The sequence below is a fragment of the Triturus cristatus genome, chromosome 9 (assembly GCF_964204655.1).
Source record: "Triturus cristatus chromosome 9, aTriCri1.1, whole genome shotgun sequence".
Lineage (NCBI taxonomy): Eukaryota > Metazoa > Chordata > Amphibia > Caudata > Salamandridae > Triturus > Triturus cristatus.
The window spans coordinates 1,250,976,260-1,250,994,983 of NC_140592.1; the positions used below are offsets into that span (position 1 = coordinate 1,250,976,260).

General features: G+C 47.6%; 1 protein-coding gene across 1 annotated transcript in view; it reads left to right on the plus strand.

Annotated features, from left to right (window-relative positions):
- Positions 1-17,117, plus strand: part of LOC146799707 (uncharacterized) — a 194,130-nt gene extending 177,013 nt beyond the window's left edge. The window contains exons 2-3 of the mRNA XM_085628103.1: positions 16,426-16,753; positions 17,008-17,117. Coding sequence (XP_085484229.1) covers positions 16,426-16,753; positions 17,008-17,098 — 419 coding nt within the window. The 3' untranslated portion in view covers positions 17,099-17,117. The remainder of the gene's footprint in view (positions 1-16,425; positions 16,754-17,007) is intronic.
- Positions 17,118-18,724: the final 1,607 nt, after the last annotated feature.

Consider the following 18,724-nt stretch of genomic DNA (forward strand, 5'->3'; position numbering starts at 1 on the left):
CATTGATGATATTTTTTTAATTTGGAAAGGCTCTGAACAACCACTCAAGACAGCGATTGAGGTTCTCAATGGGATCAATGACCGTTTGAAGTTTACTTACAACATTCACAGCGATACCATCAATTATTTGGATGCACTGTTGTACATCAAGGACGATCGGATTGAGACTACTCTATACAGAAAGAGTACAGACAGGAACAATCTACTACATTTCTCCAGCTTCCATCAGCCCTCTTTGAAGCAGCACTTACCATACTCTCAATTCCTGAGAGTCAAAAGAATCATCTCTGAACCTATGCAATTGATACAAGAGAATTTGAGCATGGAAAAACGGTTCATCGATCGAGGATATCCCAAAGAAGCTTTGCTTACTTCTTTGGAAAGGGTTCAATTCAAATCCAGATCACAATTGTTAAAGACCAGTGACATCAAGAAGTCCACGTCACGATCAGTCATAGTTACCAAATTCTCTACTGAGAGTTTTAATATCAAGAAAACCATCTTGAAACACTGGACAATGCTACAGATCGAACCGGATTTCAAGGATATATTTCTGGATAAACCTCTTTTCGCATATGAAAGGAGCAAGAATTTGATGGAACTCTTGCGTTCTCAACCCGCCATTGATTCAGCTTCACCCCACAAAGGTACCATACCTTGTCATAACTGTGGGCATTGCAATAGCATCATCAAAGGTAATTCAACCCAACATCCAACACAAGGTTTCAATATCAAGTTGCATGTCACGGCGACATGTGACTCCAAGAATCTTGTATACATGCTTAAATGCCCATGTGACCTTGTATACATAGGCAAAACTGAAAGAAAAATAAAAGTTTGCTTAACAGAACATAAAAGCAACATCCGCAACAAGAACATTAAGTCAACAGTAGCAATGCACTTTCTTGCTAAGGGCCACAATATCAGCCAATTGAGATTTTTGGTTTGTGAAATGGTACCGATCAAAGAACACAGAGACAATCGTAAATACCTTCTTCAGAGAGAAACTGTATGGATTTACAAAATGAATGCCTTGGCACCACACGGACTCAATGACCGTGTTGAACTCAGTTGCTTCCTGTAACTATTGCTCTGTGCACCCTGTCCCTTTGAACTTTCTTCTTACTTTTTTCATCTGATTACCTTTATTCTTATTTATGTAATAGCTTACATCATTTCAGCCATTAATGTTCACCTATCTCCATTCATCTTTTTCCTCTCCCCCTTATCATTCATATTTTTACATCTTACGTTTTTTTTATTTTTTCTTTCAACACGTTGAATTTTATCTAACTTTATTTGGTTTCAACTCAGTCAACTTTTTTCCTTTCATACAATGACTTTCACTTTTCCAACATGGCCGTTTCTTGTGTCTTTTCCCATCTGCATCCTTCTGACATTCTAATCTTCTCTATTTGTCTTATTTGTCACTATTCATTTGTTTCTGTTTAAATATTACTATTGTTATTTTGTGAACACCATTACAATATGGCCGCCGTATAGACTTTTGATGTAATTCGGCCCTTCTTCACTTTCCACTATTCCGTTTCAGACATTAGAAGGTTTCTCCTTACTTTTCATTAACTGACTCACTCGTTGTAGTAGTACTGCACGATTACACGCTGGCTGTTTTCCACACGCGTCGAAACTGTGGTCATTTTGATCATTCAAACTAACCAGGTATGTCGCGCCACATCGCACGCTATCTAGGTCTATTATAATGCACTGGGGAGTAGCGCGGCTTTTGCCGTAGTGGTGTAGGGTGAGAGTTTTCATTTAATTTATATACCTTTGACCTCACCAACACTTTCACCTCGGTCCTTGGGGTACCGTTGGCTTTAATCATGTTATCTCTTGCTCTATCATTTCACAGCAATAATCACTCCACGTTATACCGTCTTTCACCTCGTTATCTTGCTCGCTACTCTCGTTATTTTAGGTTTCTCACCGTTATTTTATCACGTTTGGTTGTAACCTACTAGGCACTAATTTAACTGTTCGTATGATAAAACAGGCCGATACATCTCTCCTTTTTGTGTATTTTTTATAGGACTGCTCCTGATGAAGGGTTGCGTATAACCCGAAATGCATTGAGTACATTTATGAGTCCTTGGTTTGATCACTTTGATAATCCACATATCCCGTGAATAAAACGAGGAATATAACAATGAAGAATTTATTGTCAATTCACTTTTGAGTTGGACCATTGTTCATCCTGCAACTTTGTTGCAATTCGGCTGTGCTTAGGGGGACACTACTCGATACGACTAGTGCATTCTTCACACAAGAAGGTAGTAGTCAGTGCAGACCTCCCTGTAGAATGTCTATTGGGCAATGATCTAGAGACTTCAGCCTGGTCTGAAGTAGAGTTATGGACTCATGCTGAGATGTTGGGCATCCCTGCAGAGGTATTTGCTGTGACCAGGTCACAGGCCAAAATGCACCAAACTGAACCAGCTCTGGATCCTGAAACTATGGACCAGATGCTTCCCAAGAAGAGGAGCAGTAGGGTTACGGCAGTGCCTTCCCCTCTGTCTCAGATCCCAGATTAACCTCTTGAGGGAGGAGAAGCAGATACTGAAGAAGGAACTGCCTCAGAGGGACTTGACCTTGATCAGGTTGAGTTATTGGGAGCAGGGGGACCTTCTAGAGAAGATCTGAGTAAGGAGCAACAGTGCTGCCCCTCTCTTGAACCCCTCAGACAGCAGACTGCTGCTGAGGCTGCTGGGAGTGCTAGTGGGCCCCATAAAGTTCATTGGGATGAGGGACTCCTATATTCTGAGGGTAGAGATCCAACCCCTGGAGCCACCAGGAGGTTGGTAATACCTCAGAAGTTAGGGGGTTCCTCTTGACCCTAGCACATGACATCCCTTTAGCAGGTCACTTGGGCCAAAACAAGACCTGGGACAGGCTTGTTCCACATTTTCATTGGCCACATATGTCAGAGGACACCAAGGAGTTTTGTCGCTCCTGTGTCACTTGCCAAGCCAGTGGCAAGTCAGGTGGCACAACAAAGGCCCCCCTGATACCACTACCTGTGGTTGGGGGTACCCTTTGAAAGGGTAGGGATCGACATTGTTGGTCCCCTTGACCCTCCAACTGCATCTGGGAACAGATTTATCCTGGTGGTAGTGGATCATGCCACCAGGTACCCAGAGGAAATTCCCCTGAGGACCACCACAGACCCAGTGGTGGCAAGAGCCCTCATTGGAGTTTTCTCCAGAGTGGGTTTCCCAAAGGAGGTCATCTCTGACAGAGTACCGACTTCATGTCAGGATATCTAAAAGCAATGTGGAAGGAGTGTGGTGTAACTTACAAATTCACCAACCCCTATTACCCACAGTGCAATGGGTTGGTTGAATGTTTCAACAAAACGCTTAGGTGAATGATTAAAGGACTCCCAGAAAAGCTTAGGCGAAAATGGGACCTTCTTCTTCCCTGCCTTCTGTTTGCATACAGAGAGGTTCCACAGAAGGGGGTTGGCTACAGCTCATTTGAACTTCTGTTTGGGCATCCTGTAAGAGGTCCATTATGTTTGGTGAAGGAGGGCTGGGAGTTACCTCTCAAACCCCCCAAACAGGATGTGATGGACTATGTACTTGGTCTCCGCTCCAGGATGGCCGAATACATGAAGAAGGCAACCAAAAACGTGAGGCCAGCCAAGAACTACAAAAAACTTGGCATGACCAAAAGGTTGTGCTGGCTGTGTACCAGCCAGGACAGAAAGTGTGGGTATTGGAGCCTGTGGCCCCAGCAGCCCTCCAAGACAAATGGAGTGGCCCCCATACAATTGTTGAGCAAAAGGGAGAAGTCACCTATCTGGTGAATATTGGAACTCCCAGGAGCCCCCTAAGGGTGCTCCATGTCAACAGATTGAAACCATATGTTGACAGGGCTGACATGGGCTTGCTCATGGCCACTGATGAGGAACAGGAGGAGGAGAGTGACCCTCTCCCTGACCTGCTCTCACAGAACCCTGATGATGGGTCAGTAGATGGTGTTGCTTTGGAAAGCAGCCTCACTGACCATCAGCAAACAGAGTGCAGACAAGTTCTGCAGCAATACAGACATATGCTTAGCCTGACCCCTAGCCAGACTTCCTGGTGCACCCATGAGGTGGACACTGGAGACAGTCTGCCTGTCAATAGTAAAATCTACAGGCAGCCTGACCATGTCAGGGACTGTATCAGGACTGAAGTCCAGAAAATAATGGAGTTAGGTGTGATTGAGCCTTCAGATAGCCCTTGGGCTAGCCCAGTAGTCCTAGTACCCAAACCTCATACCCAGGGTGGTAAGAAAGAAATGAGGTTTTGTGTAGACTACAGAAGCCTCAATGCAGTCACTAGGACTAATGCCTACCCAATTCCAAGGGCAGATGAGCTGATTGATACTTTGGCCTCAGCCAAGTATCTAAGTACATTTGACCTAACAGCTAGCTACTGGCAGATCAGGTTAGCTGATGATGCAAAAGCCAAAACAGCATTTTCAACCCCTGGTGGGCACTACCACTTTGTGGTGATGCCCTTTGGATTGAAAAATGCACCTGCCACTTTTCAGAGGTTGGTGAACAAAGTTCTGGCAGGGATGGAAACTTATTGCTCAGCTTATCTAGATGATATTGCTGTCTTTAGTTCCTCCTGGCAGGATCACCTGGTCCGCCTCAGAAATGTTTTGGAGGCCCTGCAGAAAGCAGGCCTCACTATCAAGGCCACTAAGTGCCAAATAGGGCAGAGTCAGGTTGTGTACCTGGGCCACCTTGTAGGGGGAGGCCAGGTTCAGCCTTTACAGAGCAAAATCCAAACTATCATGGAATGGGTTGCTCCAACCACCCAGACACAGGTGAGAGCCTTCTTAGGTCTGACTGGGTACTATAGGAGGTTTGTAAAGGGATATGGATCTATAGTGACCCCCTTGAATGATCTTACCTCAAAGAAAATGCCAAAAAGTTTCAGTGGACAGCAGCTGTCAGAAGGCATTTGAAGACCTAAAGCAGGCCATGTGCACTGCCCCCATCTTACAGAGTCCAGACTACACCAAAAAGTTAATTGTCCAAACAGATTAGGGACACCCAGCAGAGTAGTTCTAGCCAGGTGAATATTCCTCTACATACTAAGGGATCCCCCTTACCCCTAGGTACAGGTATCCCACAGATGGACTCTGTTGGGCACAGGGAGACCTGGGACATAGTTGTCCCAAACATTCCAATGCCCTCCACTATTCCAACCAGAGGGACCCAACCCCCAGCTGTAGGCAGCCAGAGGTTGACCCTTAGGGCCAGATATGACACAGTCATGGACAGAAAGGCTTCCATGGTGACCAGTGTCCTGAGGAAGTTCAGACCACCCCAAATAGGTCCTCACTTCCAGACTCAGACACCCCACCAGCCTGCTTCTGTACCAAAACACAATACAGGTAATTTCCCTAGACTGTGGAGAAACTCCAGAACCCCTTGGGGTAGGATTTCCGAAGTGGACCATGAGACAGGGAGCAACTATGCTAGTGCAGGTTCTTACTTATATGGCCACTCAGGAAATAAAGGCTTATCTGGACAAGGTTAGCCTTATCTCCTTTCGTTTGGGGCGGGGGGGGTTATGTAGGAAGGTGGAATCTGACTACATGGTTGCCCCCACTTTTTTTCTGGTGTTTTGATGGTTTTTGACTAGTCTGGCTGGGATCCTGCTATCCAGGACCCCAGCCTACCTGCTTACTCCCTTAAACGACATGGTATGCACATTAGGTGCACTAGTGATTGGATACTGTGGTGCCTTATGAGTCCCTAGTATATGGTACCTTAGGTACCAAGAGCATAGGTACTTCACAGGCCTACCAGGTGCTGAAGCATGTATTATGCCACCCCTGGGAAGCAGACTGAATCTGACACCACAGGCCTGCTACAGCAGCCTGGGTGAGGTAGTGCTAGCACTCCTCACTGAGATATAGGTTCACTATATCTCTCCCTGCACACACATCTAAACCTATCAGTCATCCCTAAGGCAGGCCCTATCAATCCTGAGGGCAGGGTGCTTGGTTTCTATGTGAGGGGGTGCCTCTGCCGGAGCAGGGCCCCTCTGCAGCTCTCAGAGTCCATTCTCTGGGGCTGTTTGTGAATGCGGTCACACCATATACTCTTAAGTGCATTATAACCTCATGGTTAATTCTAACTTTGGGATGGCTGCATCAAAACATGTTGTGTTTGGTGTCAAACGCTTTGGAATCATACCCCCACACCAGTAACTGGTGTCGGAGTATGATCCCAGCTTTCTAGAGGGATAGACATGTACCTACTGTGGAAATGCTGTAGAATCCTGAAGAGCCCTGGCATCACAAAATAGATGCCACCAGTCACAGACACTGGACTGCCCTCCTGCTGATGACCGAAACTCGCAGTGGAGGAGGCCCAACAATAGGTATCCTGTCACAGGGAGGTGTGACCACCTCCCAGACAGGGTTTAGTGTATTGGGGCTGGGTGGGTGCACTCCTAGAGTGCTTTGCAGTCCTGCACTGAGGGAGCAGTAGGCTCCTCTGTGCATATGCCAGTTCAAACCGGCTCAGGGGCTACCTGCCCCTGCTCAGGCACGAAACTGGACAAAGGGAAGTGGGTGTAACCATCAACTCCACTGACCCTCCCATAGGTGGGGGTCATAGAGCTAGTCCCTCCCTTTCTTCTAGTATAAGTTAGGGAACCCTTGCCATTGCAAACTAGAAATCCCTGGACGACACTCTGAAGAAGAATCCTGGACCTTCGACGTTCCATTACCTCTGGAAGACGGAAGAATCTCCCTTGGAGTCAAGGAGTGACTCCCCTGCTTGGCAGGCACCAAAACTTTGCATCAATGGTCGCAAACTTTCCCGCTCCCGCTGGAGTCCAAAGTCCCCGCAGCCCAGGAAGATGATTTCCTGACTTCTCCAAGGCCATCGTGAGTCCCCAGCGAAGCTGAGGCAAGTGGACTCCACGAGTGACGAGGAACCGCAATGCCTGGGTACCATGCACTATTTTTGAGTGCAACCCCTTCACGACATTCTACAAACTTGTGCATTGGACTACGTATGGTCCAATCCTCCTGCAGGATTTCCACCGAAGATCAGAGGCCTACTCTGTCCTGAGTGACCTTGGGCCCCTGTTGAGTGAATCCTCCCGAGGCATCTTCGCGATCCCTTGCCGGTTGGCTTGTGGGTCCCCAGAAGACTTTTCTACAGTTTCAAAGGGCTCCCCTGGTTGCTCCAGGCCTGCCCTGACTTACCCTTGCTGTGTGAGTCCCGCAGACCTTGCTGGTCTGCACCGCTGACTTTTTACACTTTCCACGAGACTTGCTGTTACCTAGGCTTGTTGGCTCCAATCTGGTCACCGACACCGTAGTAAGCTGCAAATTTTGTGGGACATGCCGAATCCAGGTCCTGGTTGTCGTCAACGCCTCCTGGACCTCGTGGTTGAAGAGTCAAGACACCCGTGATCACCTGAAATCATCCGACAACTGTGGGCATCCAGCTTCCTTGCCTCGGGTCACTGCCAAGTGACTTTGAACACTGTCCCCTCTGCTTTCAGGTCTTCCTTCTTCTGAATCCAGCCTTGGATTCCACCGGACACTTCTCCTCTTTTCACAAGCAGCAAGTCTTCTTTTGCTCCTATTGAAAACGACGCCGCGACACCGACACCAAAAGACACCTATGCACCCGGCTTCCCTGGGTGAGGTAACTCCAGCACTACGGTGCTCCTGTGTGCGTTGGCTCTAGAACTACTTACCCTGTAAGTGACTTGCTTTTAGACTCTCCCGAAGTATCCTAAAACTCTAAAATTCCAACCGCGACTTGCTCCATTGAAGTCAATTGGGATCCGCGGCTGTGTTCTCACACTGCATGCGTCTCCCGTGGGTCCTTTACTTACCTACCTTGGATGGATTAGTGAGGCCCCAGCGCTTCTGAAGGCCCTAGGCCTCGTCCCTTCTCAAGTCATTGTTCTTAAGTCTCTTTTTTAGCATATATTCTGGTACGCCCCTAGGGCCCCAGCCATATTTGTGCTTAATTTATCGTGAAACGTTGATTTGTGCATATGTTCCTAACTTCTAATCTCATAAAGAGATTTGTAGAGTGTGTCTAGTAATAAATACATATATATTTGATATATATACCTGTGTGGTGTCCTTTCATTTAGTAATTCAAGAGATTATAAGGTAAAACAAGCTGCTTTACATTCCTCTAAAGACTTAGCCTGAAGGCTGCTCTCCACAGCTACCACTAGGATAGCTTTCTTTAAAAGGTTGTCTTAAACCTACTACCATAAGAGTCGAATTGTACTGGTGCAAGGTGTCCACTTTAACTAGTGAACAGCATATACCAGGCCAACTTCTCACAATGGGAATGGAGCTTCTTAATGCCTCTCTGAAGGAGGCATTAACATGCCCCTAAAGATGAGAAAATGCAATTGTCCTCCCTCTCTCAAAGAAAGCAAATTCGGATCCTCCATCCCATTCAATTTCTTTCCTATCTCGTTGCTCCCCATTTTTTCAAAAATTCTGGAGAAGCATGTTAACGGCCGGCTATCCTTCATTGAAACCCAGAATTGTCTTCACTCCTCCAAGTCGGACTTCAGAGCTGGCTTTTCTACTGAATCCACCCTTCTGGGGGTTACAGAAATGCTAAAGCGCTGCTTGGATGAGGGTGAAACTGCGGCGCTCATCCTGTTGGATCTCAGCGCTCGATACAGTGTCCCATCATATTCTCCTGGGTGCTCTGCAGACATTGGGCCTGGACGGAATAGCCTTGGAATAGTTTTGGTCCTTTCTTAAGGACCGAACCTTCAAGGTCACTTCTGTTATGGCCAGTTCAAACTCCCACACCTTCCCCTCTGGAGTTCCACCGGAGATCGGTGCTGACCCATCTGCTATTTAATATATATGTCCACCCTTTGGCAGAGGTGGTCGAAAGTGCAGGATTATCTCTCTTTTCTTACGCTGATGATACACAGATTGTGTTCGCCCTCTCTTTGTCGCATGGACACAAGCCTTCAGACCTCAGCTTGGGACTAAGCAAAGTGGCCCTCTGGATGCAGAATAACCTGCTCAAACTAAATTGTGATAAATCCAAAGTTATGATCTTAGGTAAAAGACCTGACCTTTGGGGGCCTCAGCATTGCCCCCCCCCCCCCGAATTGGGAGCTCTTCCTGCGCCTGTCAGTAGTGTTAAGAACTTGGGATTCATTGTGGATGAATCTCTCGCTAGGACACAACAAGTGGCAAAGGTGACATCTACCTGCTTTGCTCTTGATGATAGCCTACTGATATTGTATTTATGCCTACATAATTGACCAGTTTTTACCCAGGAAACTTTTTTATTTTGCTGTACTTTTATCGATCACCTCTTTTATTGACCAATGTATTACTAGGCTGCTATTTGAATAGTGCTGCTATCTGAATTGTGCTTTAATGGATATTTGTATGCGAATAAAGATTATTTGAACTTTGCAGTCTTAAAGTGTTCAAAAAATATTATATGGTTGATTCCCCTCCCAGCACAGAGAACGGTGATCCAAGCGCTTGTGATTTCAAGACTAGATTACAGTAACATCCTCAACAACATTAAACGATAAACTGTGGGTGCAAAGTCTGGGAATCCCAAAAATTGTCTCAGTAAATGCCAGGCTCAAGTACACCCAATTTAATTATCTTCACCACACGTTCCTCATGCCCAAAAGAAACGCTGGGATATATCCCAGCTCCCCGGATACTTGACCTCGGTGTTGCAACGCTGACGCCACATTCACGCACATGGTATGGTCATGCACGCAGTTAGCGGCATACTGGACAGACATATCCTATACAATGACGGAGGCCACAACAGTGTAGTACAGTTAGATGGCTTGCATTTTCTGTTAGAGATCACTAAATGCTCAGCAAATGGCAAAACTCTAAATACATTTTTGGATTTGGCTTTGGTAGCTAAGCGCAGGCTGACTATGTGCTGGAAGTCACAATTAGCCCCTCCCATTCAATTATGGCTCAGCAATTTACGCAGAGCTCTTATAGCTGAACTTGAGATCTCCCACTGGACTGTCCCAGGCCACCGTTCGCACCCAACCCGGTCGACTGGAGAGCATACCTCACGGTCATTGAGGCCAAACTTACGGATACTCCTTCATGACTACCAGTAGTGTAACTGGCCACCATGCGGGTAGGGATGGGCAGCTGCCTCTGCCTCCTAGGACACGACTTCACATCCTGTCATCATCCTCACCCTCCATCCCCCACCACTACCACCTTCCTGTTTAAGCACTGCTACAATTAATCAATGTCTTTGCGATCCTACAACACACACATGCCCAGCATCAACACACCGGTGGTCCACTGCAACCCGCTTGAAACATACTGTGCAATAATAGAAGGTCACAGTCCTCCCCTTTCTTTAGTTACTGAGAGGGATATTTCATGCCATGCATTGCAGTGATTGCAGCTTCTGCTCCTGACTGCACTGACAAATGTGTGACGAACTGTTTTGTGTACTGTAGTATTTCTGCATTTACGCTATTAACGCTGTTACTCTTGCATCATACACTGTGCTAATGCTAAATGTTATTGTACGCGCCCATTATGAAGGGAGTACTGACCAAAAAGTCAATAAAGAAATATTCCCAAGACAAAAAAGAAGGAAAAGAAGGACATCAGAATTGGAAACAGAAAGAGGGTCAATAGCCTTTCCTGTCAATTTAATACAATTTTCTGCCACCGGCTGCCAGAATAACATTGGAGACTTCGAGAGGAGGATCTAAATCTATCAACTGTTGCTGCTCAATCTCCATGCAAGAAGGTGTAGGGTTGACAGTTTCATGTGGAGAGCCCTCCCCTACTGCTGTGACAGAAGATCCTGCCGAAGGAGCAGCCTGATCGGAAGATCGATGCTCATGCAGAGAAGCTCAGGATACCAGACTTTCCGTGCCCAGTCTGGAGCCACAAAGGTGACTTGGGCTTGGTCATTCCTAATCTTCCTGAGAACTCCGGGCAGAAGAGGTATGAGCGGACAGGCATACAGGAGGCCTGAGCTCCATTCGAGACAAAAAGTGTTTTAGAGCCAGAGCCGCCTTGGAAACTTCAGCACACAAAACTGCTGACATTGCACGTTCTCGGTGGAGGTGAACAGATATAACCAAGGCTCTCCCCACTGCTGAAAGAGACCTTGTGCCTTCTCCGAATGGGGACATCATTCGGGGTCTGCTAGACATCGATGGCTGAGTCGTCTGTTGGCACTCAGAGAGACCGCCAGGTGTTGAACCACCAGGGGTACTCCCTGCTGTTCCAGCCATGTCCAGAGGCACAGGGCGTCTTGACACAAGGTCCAAGACCCCACACCACCCTGTTTGTTGAAGTACCATATGGTGATGCTGTTGTCCGTGAACACCTGCACTAGCCTTCCCTTCATGGAGGGTAGAAAGGCTTTCAATGCCAGTCGGATCTCACGGAGCTCCAGCATGTTTATGTGGAGTCCAGATTCCATCAGAGACCATGGCCCTCTCATCTCTTCCTCTCCCAGATGACCATCCCATTCCAGAAGTAATACATCTGTCACTACTGTGAGATCTGGTTGGGATTGGGAGAGGGTTCGGCATCTGACCTAATCGCGGTTCGTTAGCCACCACTACAGGTCTTTTGCACTTTCCACCGAGCTCTGGAACCATGGCGGAGAGTTTCCCTTGGTGATACGCCCACTGGAACTGCAGGTCCCACTGCATAGACCACATATGCCATCTGCATGTGTCACCATCAGGATGCAGGACGCCATGAGGCCAGGCAGCCTCAGAGTTATTCTCACCGATATCCAAGACAGAGACTGACGCATCGGTATTGTAGCTTGAATATCACAGACTCGCTGCTTGGGAGGATAGGCCCGAAACTGCATTGTTTCCAGTACAGCTCAAAGGAAAGGGATGATCTGAAAGGGAGTCAGGTGTGTATTTAGCACATCTATAGTGAACCCCAGTGAATGCAGGAGGTTTACCATAGTTTAGAATGTAAGGTAAAAAGAGAGCATGATAAATTGGAAGTGCTGGTGGCCTACAGTAAACCTCACGTAATGCAGATTAGCAGGCAGGACAAGGATGTGAAAATAGGTGTCCTGCAAGTTAAATGCTACCTGCCAGTCTCCTGGGTCCAGGACAGACACAATCTAAGCCTCTTGAACTTCTTTTTGAGGAAGGTTGAGAGGTCTTAGATCTAAGATAGATCAAAGACCTTTTTCCTTTTTGGGAATCAGGAAGAGGCAGAAATAGCAACCACTGCCTACTTCTGACACTGGAACCCTCCCTATGGCTCCCTTGAGAAAAAGAGAGCTGTGACTTCCTTGCAGAGCAAATACAAATGATCCTCTTTCAGCAGGTCATGAGATGGAGACAAAGGGGGAGGGAAGGATTTGAAGGGGAGGGTGTAACTCCTCCGAATAATCAGTAAAACCCACCTGTTGGATGTTATAGCCTAAAGATGATGGCTGATTCTATCACCAACTGGGCACCCATGATCTTGTAGGGCAGGATTAGGAGGGCTTAAAGGCCACGGCTGCAGGGGGATTGATGGTTGTGGCAGACATCTCTCTACGTGACCTAAAGGATCGTATGAACCGCGCCCTCAACACCGCACAGTCTGGGAAGCTTGCATGGAGCAGTGGCTGGAATAGGGTTGGCAAGGTTGAACGCCCCTTCCACAGCCACAAAAGGGGCGATAGGCAGACTTGGGATGACGCAGGGCAACTGCAAGGCCCAAGGACTTGGCTGTAGCCCGCGAGTCCTTAACATGCTCCAGCGCCGAGCCTGCCTTTTCTCCCAAGAGAAGGTTGAGATAAAAGGGCATGTCCATGAGGGAAGCCTGGACATCCCTTAAAAAGCCAGATGTTCCCAGACAGGCGTGGTGTCTAAGTACCACCGTCCACAAAACTGATCTGCCCAGCGAGTCGGTGGTGTCCAAACCACACCTAATGATGAACTTTGCTGTGTCTCTCTCACCCTTGACTCCCTGGGAAAGAATGGCTCGGGCCTCCTTCAAGACCTGTGGCAGCACTTGCGCAACCATATCCCACAGAGTGTGGAAGTAGAGGCCCAATAAGCATGCGGTGTTCACCGGCCACAAATCAAGTATGGTGGAAGAAAACATCTTATTTCCCAAGCTATCGAGCCTCTTGAATTGCCTGCCCGGGGTGTAGCAGAGAACACGCCAAGGATGTAGGGGCTTGGACCACCAAGCTCTCAGGGGTGGGGTGTTGGGTGAGGAAGTTCGGGTCCCCAGGTGCAGGACAGTGGGAAATTGTCCTATTCACAGGAGCCTCTGTGCTGGGCTTGGACCAGGTTCCCAGTAAGACATCTGTTAGTGCTTCATTTAAAGGGAGCAAGGTTTGGAAGCAGAAGCTCCTGGTTGTAACACTTCTATCCAAATGTTAGTCTTGACTGCCGCCGAGGGCAACTCGAGATCCATGCCCTGAGCTGCCCTCTTCACCACCATGGAATATGATGCTCCCTCCACCGTAGCCCAGGTGGGGGGAGAAAGCATACCAGTATCTGGGGATATGTCCAGACCACTGGCATCACCCAGTTCCTCTCACCAGTTCATACCTTCCTGGCCTTCTGACTGGTATTCTAAAGGGTCCAGTGACCCCTTCCATTCTTCCCCGATGCCCAACACTAAAGAATAGGGCTCAGGCTCCAGCCTAAGACACGTGGGTCAGTCTGCGCCAAAATTGGAATTAGTCAAATCCATTCTGCTCCATGTCAGATTCGTGGATATATATGAGGATGGCATCATCGATGGGCGCTGATGGGGCCAGTGTCAGGAGAGGTTGCAGTGGCATGAACCACGCCGGTCCGTATCCACAGGAGTCCTTTGGAGCTGAGGCCAAAGCCACCAGCGCAGAACCAAATGCAGCCCTCTTTAATCCTGTGGGCCAGAAGGCATGCCGGTGGGGTCAGGCCCCTCAAAAACGCGGCACATGACCTCATAAAATTATTTTACATGAGCGGGGGTCTCTCCATGTCCCAGAAAAGCTGGGAGACTCGGAGTTGGCACTGACCACTATTGCAATGGCGATGCTCCTTCATTGTTCAGCTGACGAATTAGGAGAAGTCGAAGAACGCATCAAATTCTTATACCTCTTCCCCGAACGTCCTGATGACTTGGAATGGAAAGAAGAGGACTTGGGGCTCCTGGAGCAGCCCCGTGACCTCCATCTCGATCGGAACCGAGATCTCCGAGGACGTCGTCTGCCGGGCCGCTAGCAGCTTCAGGGATTGCTCCCTCAAAGCCTTTGATGCCATGGCCTGGCAGTCCGAGCACGACTTGAAGTCATGGTCGCGCTTGAGACACCATAGACACATGAGGTGTGGGTCTGTAACTGACATGGCACGATGACAGGTGCCACACTGTTTAAACCCTGTCTTCCTTGAAGACATCCTTGACACAACCAGGAGGTAGAATTCCTCAAAAAAGAACTCAACAAAGCGTCGAAATAATTCTGTCAAAAACCAACAAAGGGATAGCTTTTTCTCTGGATCAGCACTAAAAGCCGCGGAAAAAAAGAACCAGCATCAGTGCACTGAGGTGGAGCCTAGATAGGTGAAGCAAGCAGAACTTCCGGCGCAGATGACGCCGCACAGGGACAATTAACGCCACCTACCGGCATGCAGGGGTACTGCTCATGTAAAAATCTTCCAGATCCAGTCTGACACCTAGGAAATTCAAAGGTAAGGAATCTGTGGCTAGATGTCTCTATCAGATGTGGGCTGCTCCAGGCATGATGATTGGCAGCCAATCTGCCCCTCACTGTGAGTGACGAAGTGCGTATGTAAGTCAGGCCGTTTCTTTAGCCAAGGCCAACCCAACATGCATACTTCAGCTCTCCTAACTAGCGCAGTGTCAGTGAGCCAGGAGGAACCCAGATGCAGTCTGCAGGTCTCGGTGTGAGAGCTGTTTCTGTCTACTCCAACCAATCTGGGTGATGCGGTCATACTGTTCAGTTATACATACAGCATGAAAGCAGCATTGGGATTGGGTTAGATGACTGGCTATGTAGGGGCAGTGAAAATGCCTTGGCAGTACAGTTTTATACTGTGGAGCAGACATTATTGCGGCAGGCTGGAGCATGGATTAAAACGGGACGAAGCAAGTGTGCAAACCCTGGCTTTCACTTTGAACGAACTGAAAACTCTCAGGAACTGGGCCTGAAAAGGTAACGTGGTCCACCTTTCCTGTTTTAGTGCACGCCTGTCCGGTTTGGAGATGGTTAATATACGCACCAGGCTTTCGACACATGTCTCTCCATACCATTAGGTAAGCCACTTCTAACACCAGGTAAGGTAATCCGCACAAATGGGACATCCGATTGGGCCTGCCATTATTCTCAGATTTGAGCATTATCTCTCCAAAATACGCACAAGATCTTCCCAGGTTCAGTGTTTCAGCTGCCTCTGTAGACTCTCTCCCTCTTCTGACTGCATTGAAATGTCTTCCTTCGCCTCAGCACCACAAATAAAGCCAACAGAAGCACTGTGCTGAAGTTGTTTGCATTTTTGTTTCATTTGATATTCTTTGTAACAGATTAACTACTTGTTCTTCCTTTACATGAGCCAGGCACAGGCGCCTTGGCACGTCGGCTGATACAGACTCAACAGTTCTGGCATTGAAGCCTTCCTAGTGTACAAAGGTGGGTGATGAGCCCCTGAGAATGTCCTCTGGGAAGTGTATCGATTCTGAAACGTAGAGGGAATCTGACATGAAAATGGGACATCGGGGAGAAGCAAGAGAGAGCCGCCATTGGCTCTGGGCAAAACAATTTGCACAAACGATGACCTACCAAAACTTCCATACGAGTCATAGATTGTAAATTCTGGTGGCAGCAAATGGATGGCATGTGGGAGATATAGTAAGCACAGGTGTATGTTCTCATAAGCTCTTGCCTTTCAGAGATAGCAGTGTCTGTGTTTCAGGGCTTGTAAAAGTGTTATTGCAAGCACCTGTGTTGCAATGCACTCAAAGGTGATTTGGCAGAACCTGCTGACTGTGGAACCTGGGAACCTAGTCGGATCCTGCCCTCAGCATTGTACCTCACATCCCTAGTGATAAGCGTTTGTTGCCAAAAGTCACGTCTGAGACTCGAGAGGAAAATTACAGCTTCCGTGCCATTAATGCCTCACCACTATCAAAAGTCACCAGCCGCCACTGTCCGAGCCATATACAACATTTCTGTGTGTAATATTCTGACTTACAACGCTACAATCTATATAGGAAAGGGAGCACAGCTTCGAGGCTTGGGCACCGGAAAAGGTTAGCCCTTCACAATAACCAACATTGTTTTTTAGATCCAATTTGCATACATGTCACGCTGGGCTTACCCGAGAACATGAGGACGAGGATACTGCTGTTGGGCTACCCCCTTATGTGTCTCCTATTCTTTATTTCCAGTCGCCTTGGGGCTCGTCAACACAGGACGATTGCGTCTCCGCCTGGACTTCCCCGACCCGCTGACATCATACAACCCTCCTATCAGCGCTGGGCATCCAGAAGGAGCGGTTCCTTTAAACGCGCAGGAAGAAAGGAACGTCGTCGATATGTCAACTCCCGACAGGAGACCCGAGGGCGTCTTGGAGAAACTCGGAAGAAAGAAAAGATACGACCGCCGTCCTTCTTGCCGAAAACAAGAAAGAAGAAAAGATCCTGCCGAAGATACCGGAGGAACCTCGAAGAAAGAAGCCGGACCCCGTCCAGTACTGCAGTCAAGCCGCTTCCAGAGGTATGTTCTCGCGTACGGGGCTGGTTTACAAGGAAGGGAACGGCTACTGCTATTCCATCGCGTAGCCGCGGGGCGGAAGGAGGGACACAAAGGCTGGCCGATTTACGATAGCAGGCACAATCACTGGTCCTTCACTCCCTCTCCTCAACAAAATTATATAAACCAAATTTAGTGGTGACTTTGCTTTTCTTTTTCTTTTTTTTGTATGCTCTATTTTGGTACCTCCCACGGCTCCCCGCCACTCGGGCTTCCAGAGAGAGAATAAAGGAAAAGCAGGAAGATGAAAAGGAGGAAACAATTAAAGACGGAGCCATATCTCTGACAACAAGACTTAAAGGAATTTGAAACTTTAACCCGATATCAACCATATTATATGATTTACAACAATAAATTTCCTGATTTAACCCCTCAAGTATCCTGTTCCCTCACTGCTTATTTACACATGGTGTCAGAAGTGGGATCATTCCATTAGATTGCAATAATGGAGAACCTCATACAACGCCTCATACAAGGTCAGGAAATCTCGAGTGGGCTCTAGAACGACATATGACCTCAGCCCAGGCGGACAGAGAATTATTTAGCACAACTATTAATCAGCAGATAGAGGGTCTGTACAAAATGACAGGCAGGATGAGCTTGCAAAACAAATACCTATGAGACAAGGAAGCCAGACTAACTTTCCCGCCATATCCCTACAAAAGTACACTGCGGGTGAAGATACAGATGCATTCTTTCTTAATTTTGAACGGGCCGCCAGAGCCTCCGGATGGCCTGAACAGAAATGGCCTTTTTTTCTAGCCCATCTTTTGACTGGTGAGGCTTGGGCAGCGTACCAAGCAGCCAATCCTACCGGTACCTCCTCTTATAATGTAATAAAAGATATAATTTTGGATCACCTTGGGTTGGACACCGAAGCGTATAGAGTATGCTTTCGGAAAGAAAAAGGCAGTCCCGGAGATATCCCGAAAACATTGTTACATAAATTAAAGGCAGCTGCTGATAAATGGTTAAAACCCCAGGAGCGAACAAAAGAGGAGTTAATGTCCTCTATCTATCTTGAACAGTTTTTAGAGGCCCTACCCTACCCAAAGGTGGCTCAAATAACATACCAACCTTACGGTGGAACAAGCAGTAGAAATGGCGACCACCTGTTCCAGAGCCCAACCAAGACCATCCCCGTGGGTACCGGATAAAATCCAATGTCCGAGACTCGGGAAGACCGACAAGAAAGTTAGCAAAACTCCGGTAGCCCGTCCCCCAAAACTCGAACTTCCTCCACTGAAAGGACCCCAATGATTTGACTGTGGTACTTATGGTCACATAGCCCATTTCTGTCCCCAGAAAAAGAACACAGAAGAACCTATGGACATTAGTTATCTCCCAAGAGACGTCCTGTATACTGAGGAACTGGGAGCTGGCTTTTATGTAAGTCTAGTTATCAAAGGAATCTGTGTGAGAACACTTTTAGATTCAGGGTGCAGACAGTCGGTAATTCAAAGCTCTCTGGTAAGACCTGAAAACCTGATCACAAACCAAAATATACCGATCCGATGCGTGCATGGAGATGTGAAGACCTACCCAGCAGCCCAGGTGAATGTAAGAGTACCAGACGGAAGGGTCCTACAGGTTACTGTAGGAGTACTACCCCATTTACCTGAGAAATTGATATTAGGCACGGATCACCCTGAATGCATGAGACTTCTTAGGGATAAAATGGGAAGACAAAATATCCCTCCTACTTTACTAACTCAGGCACTATGGGAAGGGGATAAGAACTTTTGTTACGCCCAAAAAAACGATCCTACCCTTCAACGGCTTGGCAACCAGCTTCTATCCCTTCCACCACTTACCCCTCTTTTTGCATAGAACAAAACCTGCTCTACAGGAAGAGTACCCCAACCTCCCCAAACAACTACTGGTCCCACAAAGTTTTGGAGATCAGGTCATGTTTTTTGCGCATAGCCATCTGTT